Here is a 17,342-nt window from a genome sequence, read left to right as displayed (position 1 = left end):
AGTTAATCGGGTATTGTAATTACTTATTTTTACATCTATTAATATGAGCCAGAAATTCATACAAAGTTTAAGGTTTCAGTTTTCATCTTGGCATATTTACGGCATTAAAAAATATTGCTGCTTTTGTTATTACTCTGAGTCAGCCTCATTGATATTATCGAAACACAGACAGCTCTGAAAATAATGCCCTAATGGTTTTCAGAAGGGGAAGAACATCTAGTTTGTAAGTTATTGGTAAAAAAATAGCAGTTTCTTATTTGTTACTAGTCAAACTAGGTACTGTAGCATCCTAATTTGAAGTGCACTTCTGCATACAGAGAATTCAGTCATGTGTTGCAGTCCTTACACAGTCAAGTGGGTGTATTTGCAAGCAGAACTGATTTCCCATGAATTATTACTACAATAGTTGCATGGAGCTAATGCCAGAATGATAACTGGTTCATCAGAATGACATGGAGCTATTCTAGTATAGCTTTAACCTGAATTCCAGGATATATTTTCAACCTAATTTCAACAATATCCAGATGTGTTTCAGCATGTTTTTCCAACAGGCCACTAGAATCCATTCTAATAGTTAATATTCTATGGCTTCTTTGCAATTTTTAAGAAGCGTTTGTGGTAGGATATACATACTTCATTCCTCAAGACTTCTATTCCCTTTTGATTTTGAAAACATGTCTATGTCCTTGAGTAAACACTTCTGAGTTTAATGTTAATACGACATCTTTGCTAAAAGCTTGATTCCTTTGTTTCTGTTTGAGTGGTTAAATCACAATCTTATGTGTGAGAACTCTGATTACTAATTATGAATTTTTATTTGGCTGCCCAACATTGCTGTTTGTGATTTGAGAACTCCACTTGAATAGCCAGATTCCAGAATGAAGCTTTTGCAAATAATTTGCCTTCCCAGACCTACAGTTGCTTTTCAAGTAAAGTAGGGAATTTCTTGTCTGATGTGATACTTTATAGAGAGCCTTGATCTCACATTTTTTCCCAAAAGCTGTATCACAGTCTTGCTGTGGAAAGAACACATATGTAGGGACATGTATGAACTTCATACTACATTAAAGCAAAAAATCACTGCTCTGAAGTTGGAGAAAGGATAAAATTTAGGTGTTGATACAGTGTCAGGAGCAGGTGTATAATGTGTGACAAGGTAAATTTGTCCTTTTTTACACAGAGTTATTTGAACAAACAGTAGATTTTTTTTCTCTCTATTAATTTTGTATGTAACAACTTATTTCTTTTTTAGTTCTTAAGAAAAAAATCATAATCCAGGGATTTAATACATTTTAGGCCATATGTTAACCTGTTTGCCCAGAAGTAAATGGGCGTTTGTGGATAGTTACTGCTGCTCAGCTAGTGAGCAGTAGCACATTAAGTCAAAGCAACCTCTCCCCTGTAGGAAGGGATAATTACTATTTTGATGGGAGCATTTTGTAGACTGAACGTTTAAATGTTTCTGAAAGTTCTTTTTATATGTCCCAGTAAGATGCTTTCTAGATGTGCAAAATGTTCTTTATATTCAGAGCCACTTTTTCCAGAAACCTGATTATATACACCTGCTGTTTGTTTCCAATTGTGGATTATTTCATTCTAAGGATTTGTGTCACGGAAGTTGTTCTGTGAATATGATCTCACCCTCTTCCGTCAGTGGAACAAATGGCCTTTGAAGCATTGGTTCACTTAGCGTTGGAGGTTTAAACATTTGGTTTAAACACTATGTTCATGCCAAAGTATGTCAGTATGGAAAATATACAAGGCATCCTGCATGTGGTCTCATTATGGATTAAAGAAAATGGAAAACGCTTCAGAAGGATATTAACTAGAATTAGAATAATGCTGTCAGTGCTTTTCTGCACGTTCTGTCTGAAAGCTCCTATGTAACCTGTTTGTTTACTCACCTTTATACAGCAAGTTAGCCTTGCCTTTGAGTCCTAGACAACATGAAATAGGTTGTTTTTATTATTGAACGTTATACTGAGTTTTCTCCGCCTACAGAATGTACAACAGCCTGTGCTAGATCTACATGTAATTACACACTCAGAGCTCCAGGGTAGTGCAGTGATTGAAGTATGGGGTTTTCTTACAATGCAGAGAGCAGCTGTAAATCATATTGTGGGTATGTGATGTTGGCCTAGAACCTATATAATTGAGGAATTGGTTTGGGTTTGTTTTCCTGCTGCAACACCTCAACTGTGCCATATGTTTTAGTCTTCAGTAGTGTTTTCTGGAGGAGTTGCTTGGCTGAAAACCTAAGGTGATTTTGACTACTTCTTTAGGTTTGTAAAAGCGTGTTGCAAGTGAAGACTTACAAGGACTTCAGCAACTATACCTACATTTGAAGTGCCTGATTCTTTAAGGCCTGAATTTTTTTGTCTTTAAGATACACTATGCTTTCAAGAAATCTCATTATCTTTTTTTCTGTGCTACCAGACTCTCAGACATACTCACATATGATGTGAGAATTCCATCAGTGTTAGTTTAGATACTTCATTTTCCATACGGGGGGCCCTGACAGCTCGTTTTTCTTCAGTGAGGGAACCTCAGACTGAAGCTATTGATTCTCCCTGTCTTTGTACATAGGATAGTCAGCCTTGGTTTTTACCAGGGATATCAGCCTCTTTCCTTCATCTGAAGTTTAGTCATAAGGTTTCACACAAATTATGGATAGGCATTTCAGTACAGGACTCCAGAAAAAAGCTTTGGGTTTTTTCGTGCTAAGCCAGCTTGGCTACACGTAGTGGGTGTTACACGGAGGTCTGTGCGAAGGGCTAGCAGTGCGAAACTTTTCCATGGCATTGCCTGAAGTAATCACGTTGAAGATCGTGCATATGTGAGTGCAGTGTGTGAGGTGAGTTTAGACTTGGGTGTGAGCTGTAGCTTGGGTTGAAATCCACTACAAATACAGCCCTGGTAGTCATGTAAGTATGTTTAAATAATAGCTGTAGCAGTAAGTACTTTGGTTTATAATCTTATACATATATACATGTGCATATATATATTTTAATTGCAACCCTAGTCCTAGTACAAAACCTGCATAGAACTTCCCTGATCTGTATAACAGAGGAGGATCATGCCGAAACAGATGGTAGGAAAGGGCTTGGACTTGGAACCCAGCATATTTCTGTAGTTATTTAAGTATTTCTTTATGTTCATGTTTGATGCGATTATGTCTTGTTTTGTTTCAGCAATTTGCTGGCTAACTCCTTTAATTGTAACTGCCATTTGGCCTGGTTGGGAAAATGGTTGAGGAAGAAAAGAATTGTCAGTGGAAATCCACGCTGCTTGAAACCCTTTTTCTTAAAGGATATTCCAATCCAAGATGTAGATATCCAGGACTTCACCTGTGATGGTAAGACAATCCAATTCAGTTTGGGATTTATGATGATGTTGGCACCTCTGTGAGAGCCTCCCTTCCTATCAAGCAATACTCCATGTAAATGTTTCAGCTTAGTGATGAGGAAGAGCCATCTAGAGTTGAACATCATTGTTCCCTAACAGGAGTTTATTTTTATTCTTGATTTCCAGTTTCTGAATTTCTACTGTCTTCACCTAAATATAAGAATGAATTTATTACAGACAAATGCTCTGCTTTGTATAATCCTAGTATAATCCCGGCCCTTCCTCCCACTTCCTTATTTATACACTTAGGTATCACTCTGAAGCCAGTGGGAATGGTGCTTGCTCGGCAGGTCTTTTAGTTTTGGATACTGTCTAGTTTCACCAATAATAGGTGTGAATACAGGGGAATAAAAAAACCTTAGATATTATTTGAAACGTCTCAGTGATGCTTAATGCTTTGCTGGGTCCATATAGGTTTAAAAAATATAATCCTGACATCTCTTTTATTCTTCAGGTAGTTCTTTGTCTTCTGATCAAGCACATTTTAGAGAAAATAGTAAGGATAAAAATTGACTGATGAATCCACTGCTAACTTGACTTGTAGGCTGTGATTGCCTGTTAAGACCAGATATGCTGGAGCTGCAGTTAGTCATAGCTCTAAAGAGACCTTAAGAGTGATAGAAGTTTCCTACTTGGAGTAGAAATTTGTTCCTATTCTAGTCAAGCAATCTGGCAAAAGGCCCAGGTGCTTGGGCTCAGAGCTCAAGAGACCCAAGTTTAGTCATTAAAGAATAATTCGCTTTTAGTTTGGGAGGAAAAAATAAACTTCTGGTCCACAAAATGACATTCCATGCTTGGGAGCTTTCTCTATCATAGTCACTGAGACAACTGTGGTGAATGGAAGGTAGATGGTGGCAGGGTGTAAAACACAGCACAGGAAAATTGAATATGCTGAAGAAACGTGCTTTTCTGGAGGATTATGAAATTTTTTGAATTTTATTTCCAGTCATTAAGGTCAGCTGGAGAGGAAAAAAAAAAAGAACAACCCCCTTCGGTGTTCTTCTGTTGGCTGGTTGTGCTTCTCCATCCCTTTGAATATAAATTATTCCCTACCCATACATTTATGGGTACTTTTGTTATCTTGTACCAGGATTTCCAGTCTTATTCTTTAGTCTCAATGCTCATGGGTACATCCAGCAGAGAGAAGAAAGCAACAGATCTGTCTCAATTAGTCCTTGCATCAGTTCAGAAAAAATAAAAATGAGGCACATAATGACAGCTGACTGTGTGCTCTTGGATTGCAGCACTGTGTCTCCGTGCTGGTGAACTCAGGCTGCCTGCACTCACAAACACTTGCGTGGTTCCTCTCACTGTCATCTAGAGAATGTGCCATTAAGTATCTCCTTTCATATGCATCATGAGACTATAGCATGCATTTGCCTGATGTTTTACAAAGCCTGTTGCTTTTGGGGAAAATACATGCTTTAATGTTCTTAACTTCAAAGAGTTTGGTTCCTTGCGCAGAAACCCTATTGTTCTTCAATTACAGTATTTAATCTGCTGTTTATGGACTTTTGAAACCGTTTTTGGAGAAAGTAGATATTTTTATGTGTGCACAGATGGATCATCAGCAGTTAAAAGTATGCTGTTCTCTTTGTTGTATGCCTGGTTATCCTTGTCAAAAACAATGAGGTTTTACAATTGAGATGATAAATGAAGTGCCAGGCTGACTTAAAAAAAGTAAAAAAATAACATCTAAAAACTGAATAATAAAAAAAAAAAATCTTCCTAAAGCAGAGTGGATAGTGAATATCATCTGTCTAGGTGAATTTAAGGGCAGTATTCTGGTCAAGTTCTCTGTTTCAGCTGGTACAGTAGGGGTGGGGGAGTGTTTGGGATTCACATAACTAATTTTACTGTAATTTGCAAAATTACAGAGAAGTAGATACTCCTAAGAAAAAATATTTATTTAAAAATATTGCTCTTCAGGTTTTGAACTGTTGTTCATATTGCCTAAAGAACCTGTATGAAGGCAGGTTGATCTAGAACACTGGATCTACTTTAGAATATTTTGGTGGTTACCATGGATTCAGGGATGTCTCTCCTTAGTCCTTGTAAGCAGTTATCTTCAAAGTGTGTGACTTTGGGCTGTAAAGCTGACTTCCTTACTCCATTCCTCTCCCTCTGCAGGTAATGATGAAAGCAGCTGCTTGCTTTCACCTCCTTGTCCTTCCCAGTGTACCTGTGTGGACTCGGTGGTACGTTGCAGCAACAAAGGGCTGCGGATATTGCCCAAAGGAATTCCCAAAGACGTGACTGAGCTGTGAGTTACCTTTTACATAGCTCCTTTCATGAGAAGTTCATGAAATTACATCATAGTGGAGCTTTGTAGGTCCTTGGGGGTTTTGCCTTTGAGTTTAGTGACTGGTGTTTTGTGCTTTGGTGCTTTCCATATGTTTTGACTGTTATTTTTATATTTATTTTTCCCTTGACTGAATACATTGTTCTGTAATGGGAACAGAGTTTATCTATCCTTGTACCCATTAATTCTGTGTGTAGGGAACAAATGCATATATTAGTATCAAATAATCCTATAGTGCTTCTGAGAAGCCTAAGCTCACAACAGGCAGTTTGAAAGGATGATGAAAATATGTTCCTGACTTACACAGCTGTGAGCTAATTATCCTCGGAGGAGATTAAAAAAAAAGAAAAAGAAAGCCAGTGGTGGAAGCAAACAGTGAATTCTTTTCTCCAAACCTCATGAAATGGCTAAAATAACAGATAATTAGATTAAATTGTAAAGTAAATTCATCCTACTTGAGAACCATCTTTCTAGTTGTCTTTCCATCTACCCCTCGCTATGACTTTATACTGGATTTTGGTTCTTTCCAAGGAAATAAAATACACTGGTGGAACTGTTTGGCTTAAACAGTTGGCAGTAGAAATACTGAGCTTTTCCCCTTTAGGTCTTTATTCAAATCTATCCCAGGTGAGTTGTTACTGAAACTTATTACAATCTCATCAACATCTCTATGTGAAAGTAATTGGTTGAGTTAGTTGGTATGTTCAGTGAATTTTGTAATGAACTAAAATCTGATTCTGCTATTTTTTAGTATCTAGTACTATTTTTACTGTTTAGTAACAAGGCAGCTAATGAATGAGATACACACCTGTCCTGGTTTTAGCTGTGCTTTACACCCTTCACAGGGGGAGAAAGGAGTTTTCACTGTTTTTACCAGTGTTGTAGTCAAAACCAAGACTTTGTTGCTGAATGAGGAGTGTACTGAAAGCACATGTGGTAACTTAAATTAACATGGAAATTTTGCATTAGTGAATGCATCCTTGAAATGCTGTTGACCAGAGCATGGATAATAGTGGTTTGAATTAAAAGCCGAGTCCTGGCCTTTACTCCCTTATATATTGCTATCAGTGATAAAAAGTCTGCAAGGTGATTTCTGCTCTGTTCTTGTTCAGGTTTCATTGCATTCAAATGTGTCTTGCTGACAATAAGATATCACAGATGTTACTTTGATTTCCACTGCCACACTAAGGAATTCTTATGTTTGAATTTTGCATATTGAGTTTTACTGATACTATCTGATACACTGACGACATAACTTTCACAAAAAGAGTGAAACTAATCTCACATTCTTGAAAACTGCTATATTTCTTAAGCTATTTCTTGGCAAATGAGGCAATAGCCTGGAATTGAGCAGTTTGAGTTCATAGGAGTTTACGTGACTGTCTTCTTCAGTAGGAGCCTCTTGGCTGTGCAAGCCTCTACTTCGGCTTTCTGCTTTCAATCCAGAAATGTGTCAGCAGAACAGAGTCAGCCATGGGCTGGCTGGCTCTGAATATTTCATGTTCTGCAAATATAACCTTGAATCTGTCCCAGCTGTCTCAAAATTCAATCCTGATCTCACTCTCCTCTTAACCAACATATACTGAGCTCCTTATTTTAATCGATACCAAAAGATGAGCTGCAGGTACTGAAGCTAAAAATTTCACTTTTGTGGAAACTGTGTCAATAAATAAATACATACATAAATCTTATCAATCATACTTGTTTTCCTTCTGCTTCCCAATTAAGATAAAGATGTTGCCTGTAATCTAGAAAGGACTATATCATCTGGGTCCCAAGCTGCTCATGTGAACTTAAGTATTTTTATTGTTCTGGATTTGAGAATTGTCCTTGCTGCTGTGGTAAACAGCATCTCCTGTGGAACCCCACCTCATGCCTCATTTTGAGGACAGGTGAAACTTGGCAGGGAGAACCCCATAGCTTTCTGGGCACAGGGTGAAAAAGATTTATCTTGTTCAATCTGTTTGTACTCCTCACACCAAAATACCCCCATTTTCCTTGGACGATCCTGGATCCCTTGAACTATGTCCTAAGGCTGGAGTATCTTCCTAAAGCTGTTTTCTTTCTGTGGCAGGAGTTGATACCTGTGTAGCACTTGAAACCAGAGAGTGCGTAAGTTATCTGCTGCAGAAGATACCACGGCTTTTGCTTGGCTAGAGAGGGCCGCAGCACTTGCCAGGGCAGGGGTGCCTTCACCTTCCTCACTGCTACCACAGTCACAGGAGCTCAAATACATTAAAAACCCTTTCCCTGTGTTACCGCAACCCATGCTGCCTTTCTCTCCTTCCACACTCATGTCAGAGACCTCTCGGCAGCATGCGGGGGTGTCCGTGCTCCTGCCAGGCACTTGCACAAAGCCACAGTCGCCAAGGATGGAGGTCATGCCAAGGAGAGGACAAGGGCATAAAGAGCCCCTTGTCCTGGCAGCCCACAGCTCCCTCCCTCAGGGATGCCTGAACGGTGATATGATACGGGGGAGCATTTTAGTGGCATTTTTAAAAATGCACCGGTCTGACATTTATAAACTTCTATTATTGATATATTAATTTACAAGGCATGTTAGCTGCAGTGCTTTTTATTGAACTGCAGTGTGTTTTTATACAATATGGTTTAAGAAAAATAACTGCCATGTATCTAGATAAACCAATATGTTACAGCTGAATATAACCTTCACAGAAGTTCTTTTAAATTCTTTTAGAGGTCTTAAAGTAGTCTTAAACCAGGAATTCTTTCATTGTAACAGGTATTAAATAGCAATGTGCAAAAATGAACATACATCTTGCACAGGCACATAGGGAAAATGTTACCCTTTGCTGGGTCGAATTTCACTGTACCTGAGGTCAGCAAAAAAAGATCACCAGCAATGTTTTATTGCATGGTGGACTGGAGACATAAGCTCGCTCCTTCCAACTTTCTTCATGAGTTTCTGTTTTGGATGTGTATATACACAAAACATGTGAAAGCCATTATCTCCTTCTTATTTAGAGGCTGGAATGACAGGAGACATCCTTGTGTTTGGTTTGTACCACCCCTGGGAGGAGGGATTACCTTGGCAGGGAAGGCTTCCATCTAAAATAGAGTTGAAAAGATCACTAAGTCTCCTGGCTTTTTAAGAAGGATGATGATGCAACAAATTTCTGTTTCTCAGCTATTCCTTCACAAAACCCCATCATCATGGGCAAGCCTTCTTTCAGCTTCTTGGGAACATGGAAATATTATGCTGTTTCTTGCAAATTCCTTTGCTGTATATTTACGTACTCCCTACTTTTTTTCCTACTGTTTGCTTGTTCCAAAGAGAAGCCTTGGGTTTTTTGAACGTACACAATTTTCTCATCCAGATGTTCAGAAGTAAAATGTTCATGCAGTGAGCTAGTTTGGAACTTAGCCTTGCTGCTGTTTAGTGTTTTAGGCTTTCCTTTTCTTCTTCTTTCCCCCCACCCACCCCCAAATCTGTTTGAACTAAGTTTCCCATGCTCTTTTTCCTTTTGCATATTATCTCAGTGTGTGAACACTAGTTTTTTTCTTTTTTTTTTTCACAAAACCAGAGTCTATTTCTAATAAAGTCTTATCTGACAGCATCCAGCTGCTTTTATGGACCTACAGCAAATAATATTTTGCACTGGGGAAAAACACTGGAGGCAATTATGTGGATGGCGTGTGCATAAGCTGTAACATAATGAGCATGGTGTATTTTAGAATAAATATGTACTAATCATGTCATCTCTAGACTCCAAATGTCATGACACTGAGCTATATGATAGCACTGATGGGAAAACCTGCATCCATACATCACTGTTAGTGATTATTTTCTTCCATTTGTATTAATATATATATTAATATTTGCATTACTTTTGCCATTTCTCTTTCTCTCCTCACAGACTTTCTCTCTCCCATTTGTGTTTTTTGTTCTGAGTGTTAGGTTCGTTTAGCCTGCAAGCTCATTCAGAACTTGGCACAATGGTTTCCACAAGCAGCTGACCTGCTTACTAGCAGAGGGATCCCACTGAACTTGTAGCTCTTTGTTCCCCCCCCCTAGCTTGCTGCCTGTTTCTTCCTCAGCCTTAGCATGGCACCTTCATTCAGCTGAATGTCCAGTTGCCGAGATGATTTTGACAGTTGCCTCCCATACGTTTGCTGCCACATTTGCTTGGAGGTATTTACCACCAATCTCAACCCTCCTATCCGTCTTCAAAGGCACTTTTGATTTCTCTTGACTTGTGACAAAAAATGGTGGCTCATACCTGGGCCGTGCAAATTGTTGCGATAAATATGCTCTAAGCAGTTAGTTATGATACATGTAGAATACTGTAAGAATTTAGTTGCATTTTTCAGTATGCCTGTATTGCTGTTGATCAAAGGGATAACTGAAGTGAGGTATCTGATGGAAATCATCTGGTTGAGTATGGAAGTGCTTTGGCTTCTCTGGCAATCTGCGCTATTTTACACATTGACCGTTAACACAGACTTCAGTGAATTTTTGTTTCATAATAAAGGAGAGAAACAGTTTGGATCAAAGCTTAGGCTTACACGGTCCTATATCATAAAAGGTTTTACAGCCTGCTTAATTCACCGCAGAGAATTCTCCCATTGAGAAAATAGATCCTCCCGTTGAGAGAATGGGTAGTTCTGTAGAAGGCTATTTTAGTTACAGCTGATCTGTGTTTCAAATCTGATGGTTTAGAAAAAGTAAATGGTATCAATACTATCAAAGAATGTGTTCTGTGACTGATGACGTTTGAGTACATATTGGAAAGGCGACTTCAGCACTAATAGAGACTAAAGGTAAGTTTAACTTTAGGGCCTTCACTTTTCTCTCAAACACAGCCATGGTCCTGTGCATCAAACCTGCAGGTTGTTGTCGTGCATACAAATGCAGCAAAATCCAGAGTCCAAATCTGCCAAAACTTAAGAAAGTTCAAGAACCAGATTTGTATCTAGATACATAGTTGAATATTGTTTCTTCTCAAGAAACTGTAATTGAAGCTCTTAAAATTCACATTTTGTGGATGTTTCATCTGTCACTGTTCAGTTCTCTTCTAGACCACCATTTTTAGGAAATGAAACTTGCCTCAAAATTTTAGGATGTTGGGTATCTGCATTAAGAAGTTTAGACTATAACTTAATTTAGACCTGCATAAAATTGTCAAGTATATTCTATTTTTTTTTTGTAATGTAACATTCTAGATGAAGTATTTAAAGAAATAAAGGAAGGGCTTTGTGCCTTTTCAATTACTGCCTAAGAACTGATTTCTCTCTCCAGTTTCTTCTCTTAGCACAGATTGCTGCTGTGAGCTTGACTTTATGGCTGAATAGACATTTCAGTACAAAAAAGGTTCCAAGTGATTCAAATCGTTACATGATGCTTTGGCACCTTTTGCTGGTTATATCACTTCCAATCCAAGTGGTTTCAGTATAAAAATAGACAAGTTGGAAAAGGAACAGCTGTCATCTTTTATGCATAGTTTTAAATTTTTTATGTGTGATGTTAGTGTGTGTGGAAGGTGCTGGATGAGCCCCAGGGCTGCTGCAGGCACTGGGCTCCAAGAGCGGGCGTGGTTGATGCAGGCATGGAGCAAGGCATGGCCATGGCCCGCAGCGCCAGCCATCCTGGCCAAACAGCTACCTGTCTGCAGCATTCAGTCATGTTCTAGAAGAAGCCTTTCCTGGTAGGCATTTGGTGGCATTTTATGAGAACATGAACACATGGGTTTGGGGTTTTTGTTCAGTTTTGGCTCTGGTGATTGCTTGTTGCTTACAAGTCATTGTTGAGACTTCAGGATTCCCAGCAGTGTTCATGGAGCAAAAACCAATTTCAAATTTCTAGAGATTTTAGGAAGCAAATGTGGTTGTTTTGGATACTAGTCAGTGTATCTATGTTAAGGCAGCTGACACCCACTCTTGACTCTGTCTGTATATTAATAACTTGACTCTGAACATTAAAATTAGACATACATTTTTTTCATTCATGCCAGAATTTCTTTGCATACCAGATGCCATGTACATCATCTTCCTTTGGCTAAGGTTTGAAAAGAATTAAAAGTACAATATTCCCTCCACATCATTCTGTTTATGGCTTGTTTTGTTTGGGCAGGGGGTCTGTAGCTTCACCCATGTTTTTTTTATTTATGTATGCTTATACATAAATACACAGAGTTTTGTAATTGGGCTCTGCCCCTTCACCCTCATGAATTCTTTCATTCACTCTGTCTGGTTTCCAGCCCTCTTGCAGCCCCCATATGTCATCTTCAGCCCAGCAAGGTGCAGAGCTGCTGTCCCCACGTCCCCTCCTTGCTCTGACAGAGGCCTGGCCCGCAGTGGGCAACAGTTCACCTGCAGCAACTGGTTTCTCCAAATATTGCACCTCAGTTCCTCCTGATTCTTGGCATGCTCTTACACCCTAAAAGCTCTAGTTATTTCAAAATCATTGCAGCTAAATGTGCTTTTGAAATGAATGCCTTTTGCTTAGAAAATACTGCTGTTCTTTGTATAATGTGGTGAAAGGTTTAACAGTGGTGAATTATTCTTGGGCATGGATGAAAAGTATGTAATCAGTAATTTTTCAGTGTAAAATTCTGTTTGTTCAGAAGTTATACCACTGGTGTAAGTACTGCAGCTTTCTGCTAGCACATTTATATAACCATCAAATAGCTTGCAGTACAAATCCAAAGCTATTTAAAGCGGATCTTCTGTAGGAGTTTAACCCCAGGGGTCTGCATGTCTATGTTAGGCTGAATAATGAAGCACTGGATTAAAATGTGCACCTTTGACTTTTGATTGCACCAGAAAGCAAAACAGGGGAGAAAAACCTTGGCTAGCCATCATCAGTTTGTTCAAATTTCAGGCTGCTTCATACTGAGATCAACAAGAGAATACCCTCAAAATGTATTTCTGAAGATTTCAACACATTGCAAGAGTTGAGTCTCCTTTCCTAAAGGAAAATCATATATAGCTTCCAAATGCATAATACATGACCTGAATTTGATTTCCTTTGAAAATCCTTTGGATTTTACATTTGGAATAAAGACTGGAACCTTAACCTACCCTTATGCACGGGTTTAAGATTTGTGACTTTCTGGGATGAAAAAGAAGGCGCAGGCTCCCAGTGGCCTGTTGCACCCATAGCAGACCATGTCTGGGGAAATGAGACATGATTTGCCCTGTTTAAATAGTAACATATGTGGTTGAATTCTGAGGGTCTTCTGCGTAACAATTTATGGTGTGAATTTGCTAAGGACCTCCATTTTCAAAATAATTTATAACAAATTTAGTCAAAATGAAGCAAGTGACTTTACACTTGCTGAGTATGAATATCCATGGGAGGTGTAAATGCAGTGTAACTAACCTGTACTCTGGTTTGTGATAATCTGCATCAGCAGAGCAGCTGCCACTACTTTGCAAGGGCTGACTGTTTACTGTGCAACACTGGCACTCGATGCTTGTGATCTTTGTGAATGGAGAGATTAATTTGTTCAATAGTTTGGGTTTTTTTCATTAGGGAAGGATTTTTCTTTTGGTTAAAAATTCAAAAGCCTGTAGTCCCACTTGTCCAACCTTATCCTAGCAGCAGCTGGGTCAGCTCCAACGCATGCTAAGTATCTCTGCCTTGATGGGATCCTGTGCACAGGCAGAATGGGTTACCATGAGGCTGGGGTAGTTTAGTTGGAGTAATCTAGTTGAAAAGAGAGCTGAAGCAGCAGAAAATGGTGAGAGGGCATTGTGCTGAAATAGAAGAGGGGGAAAAAAAATGTGTTGGTTTTAAAATGTATTATGTAAGAAATTCTGTTAGTGTTTACAGATTTTATTTTTAAATAATGTAAAAATAAAGTTTGTGTGAAAATTTTCTTGGATTTAGTTTACACAAGTATCTCTGTGTTGTTACAGTTAATGCAGAGGGGGAACATGCAACACAGTAACAATCTATTATTGTTGTTGTTTGCTATAGTAAATGCAGAATAAGGAGGTCTGTTGCCAAAGAAAAGGCAATTGTATGTGTGGAATAAAAATTCTTAAAATTATTATCAGATTATATTTTCAGTAGTAGAGGCAGCGCATTAAGTGTTCTGGTGTCTGTGGGCTGCATTTTCTGGATGTGCTTGATTATCTTCCAAAACACACCACGTCGATTGCATTTGCCCATGTCTACCTTAGGAAAAATCCCCCAAAATATCTTGTAAGGAAGGGAAATACCATTTCACACTTTATCCTCACCTGTGGAGGGAGGAGTGCCTTCCTCCTACACAGTACTTTCTGAGGAGGTTGGATTTGTGTCCTAGGTGGATATGGTTTCTGGCAGATGTCTGGAGGATTACTTTGACAGTGTTGTGGCACCACAGTGGTCAGATTCCATTGCAGACTTGTATCTTCCAGGGATGCAGTTTCACCCAAAACCCAAGGTTAAGGGAAAGAATTCCAGCTCTGTCTCTATTATTTTATAGTAAGCGGGAAAATCACCATATCCCATTGCTACCACAGATAGCTGTGGAGTCTTGAGTACCCAAGCTCTCTTCTAGGCAAACTTTGGGAAGGTATTATATTCGTTCAGGATTTTTCACTTGGTTTACTGAATGTTCATGTTCCTTAGTGGACAAAAACTGAAAAATACAGGTACTATATGCCTGTGTGAGGACACAGGATTACCCCAAAAGACTTTAGCCCTACTGTACATCTGTCTGAATAGAGACACATTCAGTGGTGTCTCAAACTTCCACCCTGGAAACATAAGCTATTTTATTAAATACACTTAGTGCTTGTAGGAGGAGCCTGTATTCAAAGAGAACTTGGTCTTTGGTCTTTGATTTGTACCTAATTTTCCTCCTGTACCAGCATAATTTGAAAAGGAAAGGTAAGGAGGGTATATATGCCACGGTAGGAATTGCTGTAATGGATGTGGCATCAAAGTCATGGATGTCTGTGTTGACACTGGAGTAAGTGAGACTTTTTGCAACACAGAGACCTGGTGGTGCAGCTCCTCTTCCAGTTCTGTCTCTATGAGGAACTTACACGCACAAGACAAAAACTGTTCAAACAGGTCAGTCTGCACTCAGCATTCTTATAGAAACTTGTTACAGGTAACTTTACGTTCAGGGCACAAGCCATACAATTTTTCTCCCCTTCTTCAGTTACTGTCATAGAAGAACCAAATGGCCATTTCCGTTTGCTGTAGGCCAGAAATCCTTTATTTGCTCCCAAGCCTTCAAAAAAAAAAAAAAAAAAAAAAAAAGCTACTGTTATGCTTTGCATCTGGGATATTTCACTTATAAAGGACAAACTGTTATAGTTTCAAAGCAATAAATCAAAAATAATTTCCTTAGTGACTGCCTTTATATTTTCCTCATTCATGGTGCAGATTGAATGACAGGAGTTCTTGTTAACATGTTTGTGTAACTGTCAAATCTGACTTTTTTCAGATACCTGGAAGGAAACCATCTGACTGCTGTGCCGAAAGGGCTGTCCACCTTCAGACACCTGACACTGATGTAAGACACACATGGTTTCATATCAAGAAAATCACATGACTTTCTGCACTGTGTTGTAGGCGGAACATAAATAATTACTATTTGGGGGGGTGTGGAACCCACAAAACAGAAAAACCTGATGTAATTTGAATTTGGAAAGAATTTCACAGTGGCCACTGCTGCCAGTAAGTGTTCATAAAGAGTGGAGAAAGAGCGAGGTGACTGAGAGCACCAGAGACCCTTCCTCTGCAGGAGCCTCCAGCCTCTGCAAAAGGACTAAACTCTTGCAGGCTGCTACAGTTTCGCTTGGCAGATTTATCTGTGTGAACCTGTAAAGGTCATTAACAGAGGAGGCTGCATTAATTTGTTCTAGGTGAGGCAGTATTTATAATGCTAAGGCAATGAAAATTTGCATAGCTGTTTTTCTGCTATGAACAGTCATACAGATCGGGACACAACTAGACTGTTCAGCAAGTTGCTCCCTGAAGTATGCAGGAGCAAAATTTCTTGGCTGAACTATTTATCAGAAATTTTCAAATGCTGTTTGAGTCAGCTGTGTAGATACTCAAGTCAAATAGGCAGAACAACCACAGACAAAACCAACATGGACCAGGAGACTGGAATCCTCTGTTTTAAGAGACTGTTTTATTTGGAAATATCCCTAATTTTTTTTTTTTTCAAGGGAGGGCAACAACAAAAACAAATGTTCTGTTTGAGCCTAAAAAACTTTTTTAAAATGAAAAATTACATATTTTTTTTCTAGTAGCTGTCAATGTGAAGGGCACATGGAAATGGTATGCCTATAATATATTGCAAAGCAAGCTGGTACAGTAAATATTCAGCTGTGCTTGTATTATTTAATAATTTACTCTTCAAAAATTTTGCTTGTATTCACTGATTATTTTTTTTAATGCTGTATGCTGGAAATATGCCTTAGTATTTCTGAGTCTGAAGCTTTTTAGGGGAGTCTGATGTGCTTTGCTTTTAGAGCTTTTTCAAAGTTGATTAGAAAATATATCAATTGATCGTATGTGACTTTTGAATTGATTCAAGCATTTTGCAGATATTATTTATTTTTTTAAAAACCACATTTCTCAATTCCTACATATAAATTATATTTTATCTGTGTGTTTCTTCAGTGATTTGAGCAACAACAGCATAAGCGTATTGGCCAATTACACCTTCAGCAACATGACTCAGTTATCGACACTGTAAGTAGTCCAACGTTTTGGTAACAGTTTTGATTGCTTTCCAGGCACCATCTTTGGTGTTGAACAATTAGTATATGTCTTGTTACTTAAGAATGTGGCTTACCATGCTTCTGTGTGGTTGAAATAGTAGTGAAATAATCAAAGAAAATACAATGTTGTAACTGTTCTCTCTTCTCCCAGCATCTTGAGTTACAATAGACTCCGGTGTATTCCAGTCCACGCGTTCAATGGGCTCAGGTCTCTTCGAGTGCTGTAAGTACCACTTCAGTGCAGCTGAGTTGCAGCTTATTAGAATGCTGTTGGTGGCAGGGAGGTTTTTAATGAGCAGATGGCTTTCACTTGATCCAGTAGTCATAAATATTTTCACACAATTAGCTTCAATGTACTTGTATTTAGGTGCAATATGTCCAGTAATGACTAGAGCAGGTGAACGCTAAACTTTGAAAAGAACCAATTACATACTTGCAGGATGAATGACTTTTCTGATAGTTCAGGGACAAGAACTATCAGGAAAACAGGCCTCCGAGCGACTGCATAGAGTCTGCTTGTCTCTTCTATTTGAACAATGTTTGGGTGCCCCACAATAAAGGACTTTTCTCTTGGTCTGTAAAAACTTGATAATATTTTACAGTGCAAGTTCCCACTGGATGCTTCAGCAAGAGCGTCTTTACTGAAAACTTGTGTATTTTTATAATATTTTCTATTAATTTAGATTTGTGAGCAAATTTTTACAGGAAAGAATGCAATCTGGAGAGAAGTTAGAAGTCCCCACACTAAAACAATGAGGAAGTCAAGCCAGAGGCTGGGCGCCAGTAACGCTGAGATGGTGGCACACTGAGAGATGTCCATGTGTGATTTCTTTCTGTGGAAATTCTTTTCTGCACTCTTTATTTCCAGTGTAGCTGCTTTCAGCAGCATTCTGGACTGAACAATTTGTTTACAAACTCTTCTGAAAGTCATCTTCTTTAC

The 17,342-nt window shown here is 38.7% G+C and overlaps 1 protein-coding gene across 1 annotated transcript in view; it reads left to right on the top strand.

Moving 5' to 3' along the window:
- SLIT3 (slit guidance ligand 3) overlaps positions 1-17,342 on the top strand; it is a 531,438-nt gene that overhangs the window by 419,528 nt on the left and 94,568 nt on the right. Inside the window, exons 20-24 of the mRNA XM_037398361.1 lie at positions 3,192-3,355; positions 5,536-5,668; positions 15,115-15,183; positions 16,302-16,373; positions 16,554-16,625. Coding sequence (XP_037254258.1) covers positions 3,192-3,355; positions 5,536-5,668; positions 15,115-15,183; positions 16,302-16,373; positions 16,554-16,625 — 510 coding nt within the window. The remainder of the gene's footprint in view (positions 1-3,191; positions 3,356-5,535; positions 5,669-15,114; positions 15,184-16,301; positions 16,374-16,553; positions 16,626-17,342) is intronic.

Source organism: Falco rusticolus, chromosome 8, assembly GCF_015220075.1.
Source record: "Falco rusticolus isolate bFalRus1 chromosome 8, bFalRus1.pri, whole genome shotgun sequence".
NCBI classification, from domain to species: domain Eukaryota; kingdom Metazoa; phylum Chordata; class Aves; order Falconiformes; family Falconidae; genus Falco; species Falco rusticolus.
This window is presented reverse-complemented; position numbering and strand designations above follow the sequence as displayed.